General features: G+C 38.6%; 1 protein-coding gene across 2 annotated transcripts in view; it reads right to left on the bottom strand.

Moving 5' to 3' along the window:
* OSBPL8 (oxysterol binding protein like 8) overlaps window positions 1–21390 on the bottom strand; it is an 83920-nt gene that overhangs the window by 10001 nt on the left and 52529 nt on the right. For both annotated transcript variants that reach the window (XM_054514832.1, XM_036400501.2), the window contains 12 exons: window positions 18663–18730; window positions 15264–15344; window positions 14365–14466; window positions 13468–13671; window positions 9594–9678; window positions 8661–8832; window positions 4827–5061; window positions 3273–3457; window positions 2503–2584; window positions 1713–1795; window positions 1167–1279; window positions 720–818 (listed from right to left, as the gene is read on the bottom strand). In XM_054514832.1, coding sequence (XP_054370807.1) covers window positions 720–818; window positions 1167–1279; window positions 1713–1795; window positions 2503–2584; window positions 3273–3457; window positions 4827–5061; window positions 8661–8832; window positions 9594–9678; window positions 13468–13671; window positions 14365–14466; window positions 15264–15344; window positions 18663–18730 — 1509 coding nt within the window. The remainder of the gene's footprint in view (window positions 1–719; window positions 819–1166; window positions 1280–1712; window positions 1796–2502; window positions 2585–3272; window positions 3458–4826; window positions 5062–8660; window positions 8833–9593; window positions 9679–13467; window positions 13672–14364; window positions 14467–15263; window positions 15345–18662; window positions 18731–21390) is intronic.

Below are 21390 nucleotides of genomic sequence, written 5' to 3' on the forward strand. Positions count from 1 at the left end.
CAAAAACAAAACAAAAACTCCCAGCTAAAACAAATGCTTTTAATTGAACAAAACAAAACCCCTAAGTTACTTGGGTACAATTCCTAGAGTAAACATGCCTGTGCCAGAGGAAAACTTATATTTTCAGATGACCTTTCCTGTGTGATTCTGTGTATCCTGAAAGGGAATTCTGGAGTATATGGGTAGACAATACTGAGTAAGTTACAGCCTAAAAATGAGCGATTCTTCAAGCTATTTTGTGCTATTACTGACCTTCCAGAAAACTTTACAAGGCACTGACCCATTTCCCATAGTGAAACTAAGGACAAATGCTAATAATTTATAATCAAATCACACTGTGGTGTAGATACTACATCGGCTTTTATGTTTAAAAGAGGAAAATAGTGGAAAAGCTCAAAGCTGCTCTAATAAAAGACAACTCAAACAGTAAATTAATATCACATACTGACAGATAACTATATATATGATTTTACTATTTCTTACTTGTCATGAAAAAGAATCTTTTCCTGTGTCAAAAATGAAAACACAGCTTAAACAACAGATGTATTTTTCTCCTAATAAAATATGTGGAAGCCTAGAGCCTCCAATCTTCAGAACAGTCTCCTCTAGATGACAGGCTTGAATCCAACACAGCACATTATTTACAATAATGAACTATTTAGAATAACAAGCTTCTTTTCTCATAACTTTGCCATCTAGAGAATGAAAAGAACCACTACCTTTACAGTGGGCATATGGCATTGTCATTACATAATCTTCTCCCCTATTTAGAAATGTTAGCCGTCCTTCTCCGTCTAGTATGGCAGATAATGAATTCCCTGAAATTCAAAGACAGACAGTCACATTTCTCCCCCTGCAAGACAACAGCCAACACTCCCTAATAACTAAGCAATACAATTAAGAACATCAGTATATTTAACACTGCAACCTATCCTGTCTAGTGAAGCCACTATAATACACAGTGTCTCCAATTAAATATTAAAACACTCCAAAAAGAGAAATCAAAATTCTGAAGACCAGTAGCAAAAACTTTGGAAGGAAAGGACAATACAACAACCAAAACACTGACCCTTCTAACAGCCTTCTTTCATCTACAAAACACAACTCACGTGCACCAATTTTGCATCCCTCAATACACATACAACCAAAAAACCCCCATTATTTACCATAGAATTTTGATTTGGCCAGAATGCTACCACTAAGGCAAAAACCATCCTTGCGGTTGCTAACATAGAAGGCAGATATTGGAGGATGATGTGACACCTGTTGGGAAAAAAAACCCATATTTGAGACAAACAAAAACAAGCAATATAGTAAATACAGTATAAGCTTTGAGCTAAAAATGACAATGCAAAATTCAGGCTGCACATATTAGAATGGAGTTAATATATGTGAAGTTTGACTAAAATCTTTGTAGATAAGATCAAGCAATCACCTATTGAATTTCAAAAATTAAGAAAATCAGTAGTTGACTAGTTCCAGGGGAAGAGGAACAGAAATATTGGAAACACCTTCCTCCCTCTCTCTCTTTAGGAAGGCAGACTTTAAAGAGACAACTGTAAGAAAACTATGCTCACCAGAAGAGGTTTTAGGATACTATTCATACCCTTCAATACATTTTCTGAAACTACCATAGCATTTATCTAGCACAAATGTACAATACATTTATTTTTCTTCAAATTATTTTTTCCATTTACCTGTTCTGCAATATAAAAGTCTTGCTGTTTGTCCTTGGATGAATCCACATGCAGCGGAAAAACTCTCCAAGTATAGGATTGTACGGCTTTTTTAGTCCCTAAACAGAAATTGAATAGAGACTCATCATACTGTGCAGGTACACAAGTCACAAAACATTTTATCATCTATCACTGAAGATAAGACACATAGGAAAAAGAATTATCATAATATATATGCTGAAGTACATGGTACTTTGATTTCATCATTTGAATATTATGCTCAATTAGTCTGTTGTTCACTCTAAGGAAATTATCATATATTCAGTATATCCACTAAAGTATTCTACACATAAGGACACAAAGAATGTAAGATTTGCTTTGAGGTTTTTTGTTTGTTTTTTTTTTTCAGAATCATTACAGAGCTTTTGTCTGAAGTTAGGTAGTAAGTACTTTCTGTCAATACTATTTCCAGCAATATGACTATGAAGAGTATTTAGTGCAAAGCTAAATGAAATGGTAGAAACATTAGTCCTCCAATTTCAGACTGTTATCACTGAATAATGGTAAATATAGAACTGGCTCAACTTTATTAAAAATATTTTGTTCAATTTCTACTGGAAGGGACAAATGCAATTGAATTTAGTCTATTTTCAGCATGGCTAGGGATCAAAAATTTCCATGATGTGTTTGTGTAAGCAATGAAAACATTGCTTTTTTAAAAAATGCATTAAAATATAAATTCAAAAAGAAAAACTTACTCCAGCATATCCCTAAGTCCTCAAACTAGACACAGTGACTGAAGACAAAATAATATGTGAAAGTATACCTTTGGCTTTTTGTAGAATCCTGACAAATACCACTTCACTACTTGTTTCATGCGGTTGTAAGCATTCTCTTCAAGAGCAGCTCTGTGAAACAGAACACACAGATCAACTATCAGTATTGCATTGTTTATAACATGCTATCAATTGTTGTGACATATCTTGAATCTAGGAGCCGACTAAAACAGGTCTGTGATTTGCACTACTGTAAAACTTTCAGCCTGATCTCACCAAATTTAAAGTTTTCAAATAATTGTTTGAAAATTGAAGTCAAACTAAAATGGCAGAAATGGTATTTACATGTTTGAGTCTGTTCTTTGTAACATTAAATTCTGTCCTACCCCCACTCAAGTTCTTCTGTTCATAGGTTACTACTTTAGTATCTTTTTACTTCCAGCCTACTTACATGCAGAGTTCTGAGCTGAATAATATTTCAATTTACAGTCTGTAATTTATTAGCTGCAGTTGAGCTGGCAACTCTAAATCTGGACAGAACTTAACACTGTATTAAAAAATTAACTAGTATTGGTTTCTCATTTTAAATATGCTTCTTGGAGAAAAATATTAAACTCATTTTCAGAAGTCTTTCAACCAGTCTTCAGAAATGAAACCAGAAATGCCTGCAACATGACTGCTATTAAATTATAAGAGCAGCCAGACTTCAAGATGTACCATGTGAGCTCTCAAGGCAGTCAGCTTTCGGAAAATGGCAATATCTGACACTGTTACCCTATTTTAATTTCAAAAATGGTAAGAATGAAAACCAGAGACTTACTCAGACAGAAAGTCTGCATGGTAGTAGTAATCAGACAGCTTGTCCAGGAAAGAGCGAGGCTCCAAAATAAATGTAGGCAGTACAACCTTGGACAAGTCCATTCCTGGCCGGACTTGCTTCAGTAGTGTCCAGATCAAACTTTTGTTTTCTTCTGACACTTCTTCTGTCTGAGCAGCCTCACCTGCCTAGGATGAACCAAAAAACTGCTTAGGAGAAAGGAGAAAGCAAACAATCCTCCAGAAGACAGGTCAACACATTCTAAGGTTGCAGTAAGAATGGGAAATAGATACTTAAAATAAATCACTCTGAGATGCTGAAGCAACTATGGAAGTTAGATCCAGTTTCTATAAATACACTTAGGATACATCTTTAATGAAATATGATAGATTTACTATTCAGCATTAAAAACCGCATTTGTTTTCATCATCTCTAGGCTAGAAAATTTTGAGGTAGGATGTTGTTCAGAAATCCTTCCTTAGTCCTTTCCTAGGCATCACCTGCATTACTCTCCTCAAATGCAGGGACTTAAACACCAAAGGGCTGTTCATTCTACCAGCTTTTCCCAACCATAAAAACTGACATATCTATGCTTTTCATTGCCTTGAATCAGTCAGTAGCATCAGTGGTTTTCCTTAAAGAAAATACCACTTAGGGGTAGCTGAGCAAAACCAGCAGCCACACTCCATGCTCCTTTCTATCCAAGAAGAAGGAGATATTATCCCATATAGTTTCTGAAATCAAGAGCAATGGTTGTAGGAAAAGCAAGGAAAGGCATCCCTTTTTCCAGAACAATTCTAAAATGCATATTCAAAAATGTGTGACTTGGAACTCCTCAGCTTTTCCTAAAACACTGCTTTGTCTAAACATTTTACTAGAAAGCCTTAAAGCATAAGATATTCTAGTTCCATGAGTATTAAAAAAAATATCTCATAGTCATTTCTCTTAAGGAGAAAGAGATTTCTGAAAAGACTTATTTCAATTTCCAAGATTTTTGGTTTACAAATCCCTGTCATATTTGCCTGTATGGGCAAATACATAAAACAACCTGCAGAAGTGGAATAACAGCTCTGAGGAATCATTAGAATGCAAGTTGACATCATAAGCACAGCAAGCCTTCCACTAAATTCTGCAGACTACAGCTGCTTAACTTCTCTCTTGCAGGAGAAAAAAAAGAAGTGTCAGATTGCATTCAAACCTTCAACTCGAAGATTTTACTTGGAGAAAAAAAACAGGACTAAGTTAATAAAACCCAAACAGAAGCAACAACAAAAGAACAAGTAGTCATGACGAACCTCTGCTGCAGGAGGCCCCTTCTGTACCTTCTGTCTGAGCAATATGCCAGGTAATTTCATTATCTCTGTTAAAATCTCATACATTAGGCATCAGAATGGCAAAGCAGAGCAGAATATGGGTGAACAGAACCTTTTCTATACATTATTGCTGAAAATATGAAAGCCAATCCTGTAAGTCAGCTTTCAAGTGTAGCCTGACCCTTAAAATATCAGCTTACTCTTTGGAGAAGCTGCTTGCTCAGTACATCAACAGCCCTTTTACCTCCCCAAGTTCTTCATGACTCTGTTCTAAGTAAGTTGTTTCCTTGATATCAATTGGTTCTGGATCGACATAAGAATCATCCTGTCGCTCCGATGTGTCACTGTCGCTTTCTTCACTTTTCCCCAGCCCATCGTTATCAGATTCCTCGTGGTCATGGTCATTCTCCTTATCAGACTTGTCAGAGTATGTATCTTGATCTTTGAAGTGATGCCTCTCAATTTCACTGTCATTTAACCTATTAAAAACAAAGGCTAAATGAATCTTCAACTTCACACAACTTCCTTCTTTCCAAACCAGGATCTTAATAAAATACACACCAATATTGCCAGTATCAAGCCTGAGGTGGCAGGAGTTTCAAGCTAGCCCTGCTGGAAACATATAGGATGTTTACTCTTCTCACTGAAATGACCCTGACATCAACCGCCTCTATAGGAAGCCTGTTCCAATGTCTGACCATACACTCAGTAAAAAAATGCTCCCTAATGTCCAGTCTAAACCTCTTCTGATGATACTTTAAACCATTCCCATGCTTCAATACCAGCGAGAAGAATTCAGCACCTCCCTTTCCAATTCCCCTCCTCAAAAAGCTGTAAGAGAGCTCTAAGTTTGCATCTCAGCCTCCTTTTCTCAAAACTAGATAAACTGAAAGTTCTCAGTCCCTCCTCACCAGCATGCCTTCCAGCTCTTTAACAAGATTTGTTGCTCCTCCTCAGAATATAGTCAAGAACCTTCATAACCTTTCTAAATTTTGGGGCCCAGAACTGCACACATCCCTCAAGGTGAGGCCACACAAATGTTGAATGTAGCAGCACAATCACCTCTCTTGACCAGCTGGTTAATGTCTGTTTGATGCAGCCCAGGATGGTGTTTGCCCTGCTGGCTGCCAGGGCTCGCTGCTGACCCATGTCTGTCAGACAGACCCCTGGCCCCTCTGCCCTGCCCCTCGTCTGGCCCTGCGCCCGCCTCACGCCCAGCAGTCACCTCAGGCCATTGGGAGGGCAGGGCTGCTCCCAACCCACCCACTCCTCTGCCAATTTATCCTTGTGCCTGGCATTACCCTGCCCTAGGTGCAGAATCAGGCACTGGCACTTCTTTAATTCCATGTCATTGATGATTGCGCCTCCCTGTTTGGTATTGTCAGCAAACTTGCAAAGAGTGCATTCAACTCCTCCATCCAGATCACTGGCCAAAACACAGAACAGAAGAGGCCCATGACTGAGCCATGATGGACACTGCTGGTGTCACCCGCCAGATGTAGCCCCATTCACCACACCCCTTTGAGTCCTGCCATTCATGCAGTTCTTCAACCAGCACGTTGTGACCCTGCTCATCTCACAGCTGAATCATTTATCCAAAGTGATCCTGTGAGGGACAATATCAAAAGCCTTATAAAATCCAGAAAAAACTACATCCACTGCTTTACCTTCATCCAGTAGGCAACTGACCTTATTTTATGATAGATATCTTACTAGCTAAATGTGACTTTCCCTGTGCTGACTGCACCTAGTAATTCACTGTTCTTTAAATGTCTTTCAACAGAACACACTATCATCTTCACAATTTTTCCATGTACTGAGTGGAAACCTAACTGAGGTTAGTCTCACAGGTCTATAGGTTCCTGGGTCTTTCCTCAGGCCTTTCTTCTAAATTTGAATACTGTTAGTTAGTTTCCAGTCAGTGGAGACCTCCTCAGACTGCCCAGACCCTTGGAAGACAACTGAGAGGTATCCTGTCATAACATCCACTAGCTCCTCCAGCTACTCTGTGATGAATCACATCAGACCACATGGACTTACAAACATTCAGCTGATACAACTGGTCTCTTACAATTTCAGTGCCCACAAATGGAAAATCACTGATCCTGCACTCACAGGCCTCCAAATCAAGGAGATCAGGCAGCCCAGTCTACTATTAGTATTAATATTGAGGCAAAAAAAGGAGAAAGCAGTGAACATGCCTGCTTTTTCTTCATCCCTATTTTTCAGGTGACTATCTTCAACAAATATCAGTCCAAGGTTTTCCTTGGACCTTCTCTTGCTATTAACCTACTTTAAAAAGCTCTCTCTCAGCTGAAGCTAAAATTGCTTTCACCTTTCTTCTCCCTCTTCTGCCACCCAATTAAAGCTAGACCTGCCAGTTTTGCTCCTTAGACAGTTAAGCACACTGAATACTCTAAGAATATGCTATACCAGAAGATGTACTTAATTAAAGCATTAGTCTTAATTAGACTTAACAGCTGTAGCTAATTGCTGTGATTGTAATCTTGGCCAGCAGTTGATATTAACTACTATTCCAGAGTGTAGATCTCCAGCTGAATTGTACACAGCAGTTACATTGTTCCTATGAGTGAAAAGAAGGCACTAAACTGCAGCTGAGCCAAGCTTGGTCATCTGGATAGGGTCTTTAATTGTTTCAGGGGGCAAGCATTTACCTTTTTTGTGCTTTTCCCAGACCATCTATGAATTGCATAAAAAGAATTGCATTTCTCCTAGTCCAGGGCTCGCTCTGGGACAGCACACTCCTAACAGCAGTACAAAATTCCTGCCTACCAAGAAAAGATAAATGGACAGCTAAATCTTCACAAAGTATATTGAATTGGTGGAAAATTACTGAGATGAATGCCTGAGAGGAAGCTGTAAACCCATGGGAGGCCTGTGCTCGAGCAGGCTCCTGGCAGGCACCTGCAGACCTGTTGGGAGAGGAACCAATGCTGGAGCAGTGTCCTGGTAGGACCTGTGACCCTGTGGGAGACCCATGCTGCAGCAGGCTGTGCCTGAAAAACTGCCCCTGTGGAAGAGGGACCCCAGTGGCAGCAGCTGTGGAGAAGTGTTGCCCATGGGAGGAACTCACGTTGGAGAAGTTCAGAGAACCATCTCCTGTGGGAGGGACCCCAGGGTGGAGTCCTCTCCCTGAGCAGCAGCTGGAAACCCCCACTGCCTGTCTGTGCCTCTGGGGAAGGAGGGAGGGGTAGGCCAGAGGTGGTTTTTAAGGTCTTATTTTACTTCTCATTATTCAGCTCTGATTTTGTTAGTAATCAATTCAATTAATATCTCTAATTTAAGCCTGTTTTGCCCATGATGGCATTTAGTGAGTGACTTCTTCTGGTCCTTATCTCGACTCACGAACCCTTTGTTAAATTTTCTCTCCCCGTCCAGCTGCACCAGGTAGTGAGAGAGAGATTTTGGTGGGTGCCTGGCATCCAGACACAGTCAACCCACTACAGCCATTCATTCACTACACTTAATAATTTATTTCCACAGAAGCTTGTGCTCACAAAAACATGGCTGAAAGTATTTATTAAAATAATCAGGAAGTAACTGAAGGGCTCTCAGACATTAGATATCAGGTGATATAAGACAATTTTAACTTTAATGCATTTAATCATAAGGTGACTGAATTATTATTCATCCATCTGATGATTCATGCTGAAACCATTTAAATAAAGGATTTTTCATTTCTTTAACTAAAGAACAGCAACTTAAATTCACATCTACTGACTTCTGTCATATGTACTAAGCTTCTGATTTTCCACTGAAGCTAACAAGAGACACCAACATGAAATTTTCATTTTTTTTTATTTTGAACAGTTTAACCAAGTAATTAAACTTACTGATGCAATACTCCAAGTTCCTTGGGCCAAATTTCTCCTGTATCCACTTTGCTTAAAAAAGGATTTTTTTGTTTTATGTGTAGTGTGTAAAACACAAGGTAAATAAGGCATGTAAAGAGAACTCAGGAGCAAAAAAAAAAAAGCAGCCTTAGCCTCCCTGGGGCAATATTATCACTACAAGGTTCTGCCCAAAAGCAATCAGGTTCAGTAATTAATTCACTTACGGTAAGTTTTCTCCACTGTGCAAGTTGTTAGCACGGATGAGACCGTAGAAAGAGACATGACTACTGTCAGCTGAGGAGTTCAAATCGTGCTCTTTACCTTCCCTAATCATTGTACGCTTCAGCAGACTTGAACACTTCAGTGCCAGCTCCAAAGCATCCATCCAACACCTGCCTAAAGATAAATTCAGTGTTAGACCAAAACTTAAGGATTTAACAGAACTATACCACTTCTGTTTGCTAACTAGAAAAATCAGCCCTCTGGGCCTGCTTGCACTGCCTTTGAAGACACACATCAGAGTTGTTCCATGTTCCATGTACTGGATTTTACGGTCTGGCGGGGACATACAAACAACTCACAAGCACCCAGCTTCAGTGCAAGGGTTGCTTCAGGGAAGGAAAGCAAGGTAAATAATGATTTTGTTAGAGCATATTCCAGCATTTCTTCCTTAATGTAAGTCTGGTTCCACCCAGGCCATGACTATGGAATGCCCCCCGAGATGCCTGCAGCCCTGCTCTAGCTATAAAGACTAAGTAAGCACATCATTTGGCAAAATTTGCCCAAGTAATATGATAATAGTGTGGAAAAAGAGCTATAATGATAGGTTGCTTTAATAAGAATACAACCATATTAGCACTTTACAAAGGCATTTGATATTTAGACATACATTAATATAGCTTAAACACAGATAACCCTTTCCCCCTCCTCTACCCTGTCAACAAAAGGCAACTGCAAGGAGTTCAATAACTTCTCCTTCAGATCAATATTCTCCTTAAATAAATATGAAAAAGTATTAGCACCATCATAACTGCATGCTCTAAATTAAAGGAGAACCTTAACAACAATTAAACAGCAATCAAAGTGCTCTAACAGACATTTTAAGACAATTGAAACCATCTTTCTCACTGCTGAAAATCAATGAAGTGTCTATTTACCATCTGATTCTGAAGCAGCTCGGATGATCAAGTAACTGCTGGGCAATGGCAGAGTTATAGCACCAACTGCTTCACCCTTAGGACCCTTGAAATACACAAACCAAGAAACAGCATCAGATATTTTATTCAGTTTTACAGTTAATCATTCAGTGTAGTAAGAAGCTAACACACTGCAGGGCTATTTACTGTCACTCAGCAACATCTAATGAAGACATGAATGAAAGACGGACAGCCCTCTTTCACTGGATTTCTTCTTCAAAGACTTCATTCTAAGTATGGGACCCAATTCAAGCCCAGTTTTCAAAAGAGCGGTCTTTGTGATTAAAAAAAATTTAGTTTGGTTGGGGTTTTTTTGGTTTTAGTTTGGGTGCAGTTTTTTGATTTTTTTTTTTTTGGGGGGGGGGGGTGTTGGGGGCAGGGGAATTGGTTTTTTTTGTGTATAAATCAGACTTGGCCAAAGTTTTATATTCTATTTACTATGAAGTTTTTCACACTTCGTATTTAAAAAAAAAAAATTCAAAAGACTTTTCCATTTCTGTCAACCTTCATTTTGGAATAAAATTTATAATAATAGTAATTAACCATTATTATTTATAATAATAAAATTAACCATTTTGAAGTCCCTTCCAAAAAAATTTATCTGTGATAACTTTAAGACAACTGATAGGCAAAGAGGGCTGTATTAAACATACTTGAAGCTATTGCTGAAAGCTGGGTTAAGCCTGCCTAACTGATGACAATATATTTGGATCTTACTGATTTCCCCCAGAGAAGCCTAATGGAAAGCCAATATCAGGCTTAGAAGAGGGAACTGGAAAGCCAGCAGAAGTTTTGAGCAAAAGCAGATAAAGGCAGGTAATTTTAGAAGCAAGCAAATGAAACAGCCAGAACATTTCTGAGGGTGAGAAGCGGGTTAAGGAGTAGTCTTGGTGGCACTTAAATACCAATACAGACAAGCTAGTGCTGCTGTAAATGATGGTCAGAACCTCCTGAGGAGTCAGTACAGAGTAACAGCAACTGGGTGCTAGAAACAAGATCCCAAACCTCAGTCTCCCTCTGAGAGAGAGGAAAGGTGTGCCTACAAAAAGCCTTTGGTGAGGCAGCAACACTGGGATTAGGAGTTAGTGGGTACCAAGAACCAAGAGGGACAACCCCAATGCAACTCCTCATCCCAAGGGTGGGAAGGCAGGGAAGAAGCCCAGTGTACCCTGAGGAGGGACAGCACCATGGCACCACACCAGGCTGGGGTGGGAGAGGTGCTGGGGTGCTGCCAGCACCCTGCAAAGGCCTCAGCCACCAGAAGGCCTTGGAACTCTTGGGTCACAGGATACTGGGGCAGACTAAGGGCAGTCTTCTGCCCTTTGGGTTTATACAGTGGGCACTTCAGGGTAGGCTACTTACTCTGTACCAAACAACTACAATTTAGAGATGAACTGTGGTTTTGGTGTCTGGTTTTGCCTCTTTTTTTAATGCAAGAAAGTTACACTCCCTAATGTTTTAACAATATATTCATTAAAACCAAGCGAGTAATTTTTAGTAAAGAAGTATTAAAGTAAGTTGACTTATTTTGTATAACTGCTCATGGATCTTGATGTCCTCTAACTGGTTATGGTTCCAACAGTACAGGATACTTTCCTTTGGTATCACCCATTATGGTTTCAAAACCAATTTCCAGTAGTTAGTAATCTGTACAAGAGGAACATTAATTTCTGTTTGCTGGGTGACTTTATTTGGATTGTCTCTGTTTCTGGTGGAATTATGCTACTGCTCCAAGCCAATGGTCAAGTTAAAAATTCCATTAGATTAAAAAAAGCTGAAGTTTACTTCTTACAGAATATTCAAATGCCATGAACATTGTTTCAAAGACAACAATGAAAACTGATATGCAGTCACCCCTTACTAAATTTACACAGAGAAAAATATTTGCATTAACTTTTTAAATTGATAATTTCAGAAAACTGGAATGGCATCAGGACCAGGCAGACAAGGAAGACAATCAAGGTATAGTGCATCAGCTACCTCAGAGTGTAGGAGGAACATCAAAGACCACAGCAACAGGCTTAAGGGAGCATGTGAAGTGACTGGCCACAAACTACTGCAGAAGAGAATTTGCAGTCTGCCAGATGGACACACCATGGGCAGTGTGTTCAAGTGAGAAAATCTCCTGCAGTACTTACAGCTCTATATATGTTTTTTGCAATGCTGTCTTTCTGCACTAACTGCAAACAAGGCTCATTTTGCCTTGGACTTGAGGCTCTTTGTGGTAAATCTACTCTGGATCAATCAATTGCTATTACACTTATGCAAGTTTGCCTCATGATAATAAATCTCTAACTAGGACATTTTGATTGACTAGGTAAACAAGGCAGAAAAGGGTTTCAAACTTAAAGACCTTTCATCTAATGGAATCCAGGAATTCTCAACTGCAAATAGCCATACCAAAATGAACAAACGCCACTCCAGCTCTCAGCACATTTAGAATGGACAATATCAACTTTTCAGGTTCAAAATTTGACCTACCTTAAAAAAGTAAAAATCTGGTAGGGCATGTCCTCTAAATTCTAAATATCTAGTTAAAAAAACAAACAAATCCATTTCTCATTGCCAAGCAATAAAGAAATATAAGACTGATTTGTGATCTTCTGCAGAGAGGCCACCACTTTGCAATGTATGTATATATATCATAAAAGAGCACATTAACACCAAATGCTATAGCTTTGGAAAAGGATATGGAGTTTGTGTTCTGCAAATGTAAGATCACCATTAATCACTGAAAAGCTTGCCTAAGCTTTTCAAATTATTCAAAATAAACTACAAGTGATTTGATCTAAGTTTGGTAAATTTAGATAATGCTGATAAATGATCACAATCCAGAATAACCACAAGCATCAGGAACTATACTGACTTCCTTAAGAAAAGGATGACAAATTTAACACAGCATATTCTACAGATGTGACAATGCATCTATATCAATTTAAGATTTAGAAGATAGCTACTGATTGTGAGATTGTAAGATTGTAAGATATTTTAGAGGGTATAATTAATCAATTATAACAAGGGTCCTAATATTGTACAGTACTTTCATCTAAAGCAAGACATTATTTTAGAAGGAAAATATGTTCACTTGTGCTGTGCTTCCACATCCCCTCTCCCATGTAAACACAAAACAAGGACTAAAATAGTTTATCAGATTATAAACAAGGAGTAAGAGCAAGCATTAAAGATCCTTACAAGATACTGAAACAAACCTTTGCTCTGCAGACCACACCTGTGCTTTTCAACACAGGTAAGAGCTGCTGACAATATTATGCCGTGTATGACAAGGCAAACAGACATCAGAACTGAATGAAAACATTTATCATCCTAACATCATAACAAAAGGAACAGACTTGGCTAACAAGTTGCAATATGAGCTATGATTGCACAAGCAGGTAATCTGCTTTTTGACTCTTACAAGCAAATTGAACTAAGGTGACATTTTACTACATGAATATAGAGTTGGACACAAGAAATGTTTATAACAAAACTCTTTTATTTTGTCAAATCTCACCTTAATTTCTGAGATTTGAATGATGTGAAATATAATGTTAAACATGCATTCCTTTAATTCATGTGATTGCCAGTGATGCCATTAACCTTTTTAATGACAACCCTTTGCACACCACACTTTTGAAGCTCTTAAAGTACACAGAGCAGCATAAATCAAATACTTTTTCTGATGAATGGGACTAGATGTTGAGGGCTTATATTCAGAATCAACACAAACCACTGAAGTTGAAACAAAAAACACAGTTCCACTTTTCAGTGAGGTTGTCTTTACTCATAGCTGAATAATGCTAGTCATCCCTTAAGAACCATGCATGCCACCACTAACCTTTGTAGCCCATATGGTCTGCTCCAAAGGATGAAAAAGTTTGAAACAAAAGCCATCTTTTTTAGAAGGCCTCTCGATGAGTTCACAAACATTCAGCAGCACTGTTCCTACCCACTGGTCATTTTTGGGAGTTTTGTAAAGAAGCAACACTCCTGGTTTCAGTACACACCACAGTTTGGTCCAGCTTTTCAAGGTACCACGAATCTAGAAGATAAATAATTACACTTACAGCTCAGTGAAGCCAATACCAAAACTATCCCCCTTAACAAAATTCAAATTGAAATTTATTAGCTTTAGTTTCAAAGCAAAGTTAATTAGGTCTTTCAAAAGTTTACCCAGGTTTGTTAAAGAATGTAAAGGTATGCTTGTTTTTCTGTCTTGATGAATACCCGGTTCTACAAATGGGCATGCACACATCCTGATATGGGAAGTATGACAATTCAACTGCACTACTGTTGGTAATATGAACTGCTGTCCTCAAGATAGCAGTACCAGCTAGGTCTTAAGAGAGGAAAGGAAAATTACCAGAAATACAATGAAACCAGATATTCAAATATCTGACTGAATTATTTTTGCAATTGTTATATATGTAACAGAGCCACTCAAAGTGTAAAACAAGAAGGATGAAATGAGAATTGTAAGGCCAACTCATCCCAAACTGATGGCTATGCACACAAGAATAATGTGACTAGGGTGACTGCAGTAAGTGGGAGCTAAGTTCCTCTATTAGTCCTCTGGGATTTGAGCACAGAGACCTTGGGATGCAATTAGTGGCTGCTGTGCCTGTAGAAAAACATTAACAGCAAGTAAAAGATTGAGCCTTTTCTATTCTGGCCAGAAAGCAGCAAGCAACTAACTGCTCCATCTTCAACTCAGGTTTCACACTTGGATTCTGACCTTCAACCAGTCAGCCATAACAATAACTGAGGGGTCTGTGAGTGTGCTAAGTAATTCTTTTGTGGCTCTCTTCTTTTCTTCTCTGTAGTTTTTCTTTTGAACCTGTAAAAAATAATAAAAATGTTTTCAATGTCATGGCCATAAGCCAGTTATCAGCACAAAAACGTATCAGCCAATACATGCTGAGGAAAAACCTGTAAAATTCAATTTGCAATACAGATATAGAAAAACAGCTTTAAAACAGAGTATTGACTTCAAAGTCAACAATTACTTCAAGAGCAACTATGATGCAGAGAATTTCAGTTTCTTCTGCAATTTTCTTTAGAAACTGATAACTTGGAAGCTCCTCTTAGAATCAAAGGGGAAGAAAGCCCAACCAAACCAAATTCCAATATACAGGTACATTATCTGATCTGTGGTCTTTATCCACCCGTTATGTTCCCCTCTAGGAGAAATTTGCAGGATTGTACCACCCTCATTTAAAGCAGAGTAATTTTATGTTTCTCTTGAAATGGTATCTACCAAATAGTGGAGTTTGATCTTGCTACAGTACAGAGGGAAGAAGATAGTAGAATGCATTCAAATTGCTATTTTGATAATTCCATTTGTCATTTCATTGCATGTTGATGTCCCGAGGTCCCTGCCAATCTGAAATAATCTATCATCTGAGTAATTCTACAATATTGTGCCATTTTAAAGACAGCATTATAGTAGCTATTATTCAAGTAAAACATACAGTAAAATTTGAAGAAACTCAACAGCACAGCTTCTCTCAATACTTAAATATTCCCCGTCTCATCATTATTTAGCATTTTTGTCTTCTCATTAGAGAATAAGGAAAAACTATGTGAATGCATTTATAGTCCTTGAAGAGGAAATTAATTTCTAGAGAGATTCACCTTGAGAGATTCTTTTTTTGTAAGTTTGCTTGAAGATTGAGAGATGTCCTTCTCAGAGCCATTGAAAAGCTTGGATTCAGACTGAAATTCACAACACACATAATAAATAAATGACAATGGCAGATACAAGAATATATTACTTATGCTGGCACTTTAGCAAGTGCTTGAAGTGCAATTATGTTTGCAAATGTTCCCATTCCCTCTCACTTCTCTACTGCTTCCCCCCTTAAAAAAATCCAAACAAACCAATAAACCACTACTGGTAACATGAACTGTTCACAACCTATTAATGGAGTGCCTTTTTGCAAGGGTTTTATGGGAAAGAAGTCTGAGGTTCCTTTGGAAGCAGCTGACCCATACAGAACAAGTATTTAGCTCCTGTAGACTGTTACTAGACAGAGCATGCTTGAATAGTTAGGCATTATTTTAGCAGAGAGAGAATGTTTTAGGAGAATCCAGGTGTTTTAACACAGGAGTCATTCCCAGGATTTATGAATCAGAATACAGAATCAGCTGTCTTCATCCACAACTTGACAGCTTCTCCAAACAGACTGCTATAGAGGCACTTACCCTGTGACTCATGAGGGAAAACACAGCCTCTTCAGTCTAGGATTCAGTGCTCTGTAAATCATCAGAGTACAACTGCCCACTAATGGCACTTGTTCTGTTCCTTGAACCCTAATTCCACGCTCTGATTACTTTGCAAGTCATCTTCCAGGAGCTCACGGTGGCATCAGGCAGGAAGGAGACCCAGGTTTGTTCGTGACACCCAAGTCTCGTTCGTGCAGGACAAGGAGCTGCCTCAGCAGCACATGATTTCTCCCCCCGCCTCTCCCCCTTGTCTTGTAAGGTTCAAAGTTTGCACCTGGAGGTTTGCTGCCTGCTAGTATAAAGGGAACTCAAGCCACCAAATACACTTTGGGAACAGCACTCTTTGGGGAAAAAAAAAAAAAAAGGGAAAAAGAAGAGTCTAAGAGGAGTCTGTGATAGAGTTTTCATGCCATTCCTATCAGGGGTCAGAGGACATTGAGTAGGTATGCATTAAATACAGACTTCAGATAAATTAGAGAGTTGTATTTCTTTGTGCCCTGACACATAAGCTTGATGGACCCAAAACTACTGCATTGTCAAAAAAAAAAAAAAAAACAAACCACCAAAACAATTTAATATTCTAAACTGAGTATTCAATTCAATTCAAATTCAAGGACATTTTATCAAAAGTGACCCTTAAGATGTTCCACATTTCAAAACGCAAACAACAGTGCAAAGTCTATTCACTGAATTTGTATTTTGGAATACTATAAATTGACAGTCCAAAAATATGCAAGCTTTGAGTAAAACTTGCAGCTATAATAAAAATAGTGCACTTCAGCATTCTCTTAACTTACAGGCTGCTCAAACAAAAGAAACAAAGCCTAAAGAGTCACAATCTGTACAGAACAATTTAACCTGGATTCTATTTTACATCTTTAATTCAGAACTAAGACTTTACAGGAGTCTACTCAGGTACTGTAAAAAAGATATGTGCAATAACTGGCAAAAAGTATTTTTAGCTCAAAATTATTTTAATGATAAGTAAATGTTCTTTAACTTTTGTATCTATCTTGGAAAAATACAGGAAACATCTTGTAATAAAGGTATGTTCTTGACTCAAAATTTAGCTTTAAGATGAGTGCACGACTTGAAATTAAATTCCCCTCTCTAGAATTTAAAGAAATACAGTACTTTAAATGTAGTAACAGAAGAGGGGAAAAATGATTATCATTGTCACTTAAGAAGAGTTAATGAACTCATTATGCAAGCTATAATGGAACAACTTAAACAAAACATTCATAAATATTCTAGTTGCTCACCAACAGAAAGTGAAGGCAATCTAAAGGTCATGCATAGAAAAGCCTCAAACCAATAAGTTTCCCTACTTAAAAAATGAATTTTCTCATTGTCTCAGTTTTAAAGCTCATTAATATGACACTGAGTAAAGGATTACATTTAGCTGTTCAATGTTATGAGACACGTCAGTGATCTGAGCGTGTATTTTTAGGCCAGTAACCTTCTCACTATTATATCCACACAAAGAGGATAAAAAATTCAGAAGAAAACACTTTAGGAGAACCTGCTGTAACTCCCAGCAAGGTACATTCAGTAGCAGATTCCAGGCAAGTCCCATCACTGCTTTTCCATTCTCCCTTAGAAAGAAGGGCTGCTATTTCACTTCCATTAGTAAAATCAAGCCACACATGCAACAATTAAAAAAAAGGGTGAAGAAAAGCATGTATTAGCACAAGTAGGAATATTGGTATCATCTTTGACAGAAAGACACGAAAAATGTAATAGCAAAGAACCCAAAGATTAGGATCCTGTTAAGACAACAGCTAAGAAAAAATAAGTATAAGGGAGAGGAAAAGGGAATTGCATAGTCAAAGGTACATGATTCTTGAGAGTCTGGAATAAATCCAAGTCAAAGAGATCTTATTAACTTGATTTCCAAGTCAAACTGATTTGGAGGTTTCTGGACCAATATAAATATTTTGATCACAAGAAAGCTGGATGGGGAAGTATGCTTCCTTGATATTCCTGACAAGTGAGGCTCTAGGATGCAGTAAAGCAAAAAGATTCAAAGTTTTGTGATTCCAAGTCACATGTAAGGCACCAACAGTTTGAAATGCTTAGCTACACACCACAAAACTGCAGCATCCTCTGCAGACACCAAACTGCTTATCCCATTGCAATTTCAATGACACCATTTAAGCCTGGAAATGCTACTATAATCTTTAAGCCTCTTCATTTTCTTTCAGTATCTTTGTAATGTTTGTCTTTATGGCTCTGATATATCAAATACCATAGAAAAATTTGTGTCAAGACCTCGAGTGCAAACCCTATCTCCAAGGGGTGTGGCTGCTATGCCCAGGACAGAGTGCTGTGGGAACAGCTGTGTGCAAAAGCAGCAAAAAGCAAGAATTTTCCCCTTTTCCCTGAGAGCTAGCTGTCACCTTCCAGAGCAACCCAGCAATCTGCTGCACCCCAACAATCTGTTTAAGTGCCTGTTACCATATTTGCCTCTTTAAAAGGACAGTAGATATCCAAGCAGAAAATAGAAAACCATGTGGCTGGGAAAGTTAGAGCCTTTAAACTCTTTGGCAAGGCAATATCCCACTCCAAGACACCCACAAGAAGACTTCATATTCAGTTTCCACTACTTTGAACCACAGATTTGGATGTGACGTCATCCTGGGAACTATATTAAGAGATTCCCTTTAATCTTTATCTATTGCTGAATCTGAAGAGTAATCTTCAAGATTATCTACAACAAAAGTTAAATACATTTGACCTTAATTAAAAATGTGTAGCTTCTTTACACACCAAAATTTTTAAGACAGGTTAGGAGGTTGTGTTCCTTACCTTGCTTTTTGACATAGAATATGCGGCATCGTCTTTTTGTGACACATCGTCCTTCCCTTTGTCAGAACCTTAAAGAAAAAACAGCATTGTTGCAAATGATTTAAATTCATTAATAAAATTTATAGGAACTAGCTTTTGAAATAAATTTGCCAATGTGTTAAAAAAGTACAAGTAAATCAGATGTTCAAATAGCATATACATACCAATCTATCTCATCAGTTGAAAACATACCAGCTACTATCATATGCACTAATTTAATACTTGCCACTAAGAGGCAAGAACAGTGCACTGTATTTGGATAATGCTGTACCTGATCCAATAACCTGATGAAATTTAAATAAAACATGCCAACTTTTGTCCTTTTATTATCTCATTCTACCCTACCTGCATACATGGAGGCACAGAGAAGAGTACTAAATCAAGCCTTTTTTTGTTTGCTCATTTCTGAACCTTTCTGTAGCTAGATAATTGTTAAATACCACCTACATGAAAGCAAATCTGATTAAAACCACCAGTCAGGATTTTTTTGCAAGACAATGGAAAAAGTTCTTTACATTAGCCTTGAATTTATACTTTCAACTTGGACACTCAAGAAACATAACTACAAGGCCTTTTATTAAAACAGTTGTCAAAATCCCATGTTTCTCTTCTGTGACAAACCCCACACTTCCCCAGTATCCAGAAAGCAGAGTAAGTTAGTGTCTGTGTAACAGTGGAAAACAAGGACACGACTGGTATGGGTGCTGCCACACAGCTGCTCTGTGCCACAGAACATATACTGAGAACCTGGCACCCTCTCACAGAAAAATTGCCTCCTGTGCTTACAAGACATCTCACGCATTGATCAATTTAATTGGAAGAGAGTGGTGGCAGCATAAAGCTTTTATAAACAGGGAAAAAACAAATTGCACAATGCATTTATCTAAGTAAGTCAGCATGCCATCTTTTAGATGCCCCCTGAAGAGGAGGCAGATGAGAGCGTGAATTCAGGCATGGATTTCAGAACAGCCCAGGCAGCTGAGAAGCCTGGCACAGGGGTGTCCAAGAGCTGTGCCTGTGAGAGGGCACTGCACCAGCAGGGACACCCTGCACCCATGGACATGGCACCAGACATGGCACCTGCAGGCACACTGCACCGGGGACACCACCAGTGCTTTGGAGCATCCCTCTGGGCATGGTCCTGACTTCGAAACAGAAACAGGTCTTCTGATCCCTGAAATGAGAAGACTTACCAGAGAAACTCCTTGGTTTCACATTTTTCAGGGGAATATGTGTATGTGAAAGGAAACTATGAGCTTTGAAAGAATTTTTAACTTTTTGTAGCAGTGTTGGGTAGCTTGTCCATAGTAGGAATTAGTTTTTTTTTGTTATTATTATCTTCAGCCTTCCACAACTTATAATACCTAGAAACTCTAAGACAGAACTGATTCATTTGTCACAATTACACATCCTGGGAAGATTCATGGAGTTAAAGGGGCATTAGGCTGATCTCCAGGTTACATGAAAAATCTTAAGGTTCCTCCTGATTTTGGTCTGGTAATCAGTCTTTTGGGGATTTTTCTCCCTTTATATTTTTTACTTTGTGCAGATATTCCTTTGTAAGACCAGATTTTAAAAATTATATACTGCAGTACAATATCCCATTTTACATTCACAGAAAGGAAGCTCTACATGCCTTTACAAACAACTTTTTAACATCCTTACAGAAGCCCCACCTGGGCATAGTTCATTAAATCCTTCATTTTTAAATTCTTCCAACACACCTGCAATAGACTTGTGCAGCTAATGAAAACTGCAACATAGGAGACCATTTGACAACAGGAAAGGAGTACCTTGACAGGTAGAAGATTTGTAGTACTAGAGAATTCACAAACAAACTAGCCACCAGAAGCTACATTTCCTAGGTAATCCCAAATGCAAAAGCACATTTTCTACAGCACTAGTTATCAGGCATGAAACAAGGTTGTTTAAAGCCTCAGAGGCTACTCTTGCCTTGGTTTACTTAAAAGTTACGGGATTTGACACCAGTCTTAGGCAGTCAGACACACAACAGAACCATAGCAGAGACTTTCTCCTCATCCAGTGCCCCAAAAAAAAGGAATCAAATCCCACTGAAAATGCAATGCAGGCATTTTCTAATGACTTTCCCATTTCTGGGAAGTCAGAATATACAGAAACCTCAATGAGGAAGAATCAGCAAGGAAGTGCTAAGTCAGGATTTTTCTTAGAGAAGAGAAGCTGTAATTCCAAGCTTGCTTTCTGAAGCACAACAATTTTATGGACTTTTCACACCGCTATCCAACAGACATACATTTTTTATTTTCACAAATAAACTTTGCATCAGTACCACCAAGAAGAAATGAAAAAGCTCAGGTGCATTTCCATGAATTGCACCACCTTGCTTTCAGTGTCTCGAGCTGCAGAGGTGTGCGTGCCAGCTGATTCAGGAACTTACCCACCACACAGACTGCTCCCCTCCTCACCCACAGCACAGAAAAGGGCTCTCTCAGGGGTTAGCAAAGCCAAGTCAGGGTGCTGCACCTCCTGGAACACCTTGCACTGCCCCAGTCTTGGTCTGTGAGGAAACCCAGTCATCCAACTTTGCATCCCCCACCATCCTACTGGTGACCTCCCTCTGTGTAGAGGGACAAGCTCACAACACAGACAGTTGTCTGGAGCAGAGACTGCCAGAGCAAAAGAGGCTAGAAGCAGGGTATAATAAAGTGTT

The sequence above is a fragment of the Molothrus ater genome, chromosome 5, assembly GCF_012460135.2.
Source record: "Molothrus ater isolate BHLD 08-10-18 breed brown headed cowbird chromosome 5, BPBGC_Mater_1.1, whole genome shotgun sequence".
NCBI classification, from domain to species: Eukaryota; Metazoa; Chordata; class Aves; order Passeriformes; family Icteridae; genus Molothrus; species Molothrus ater.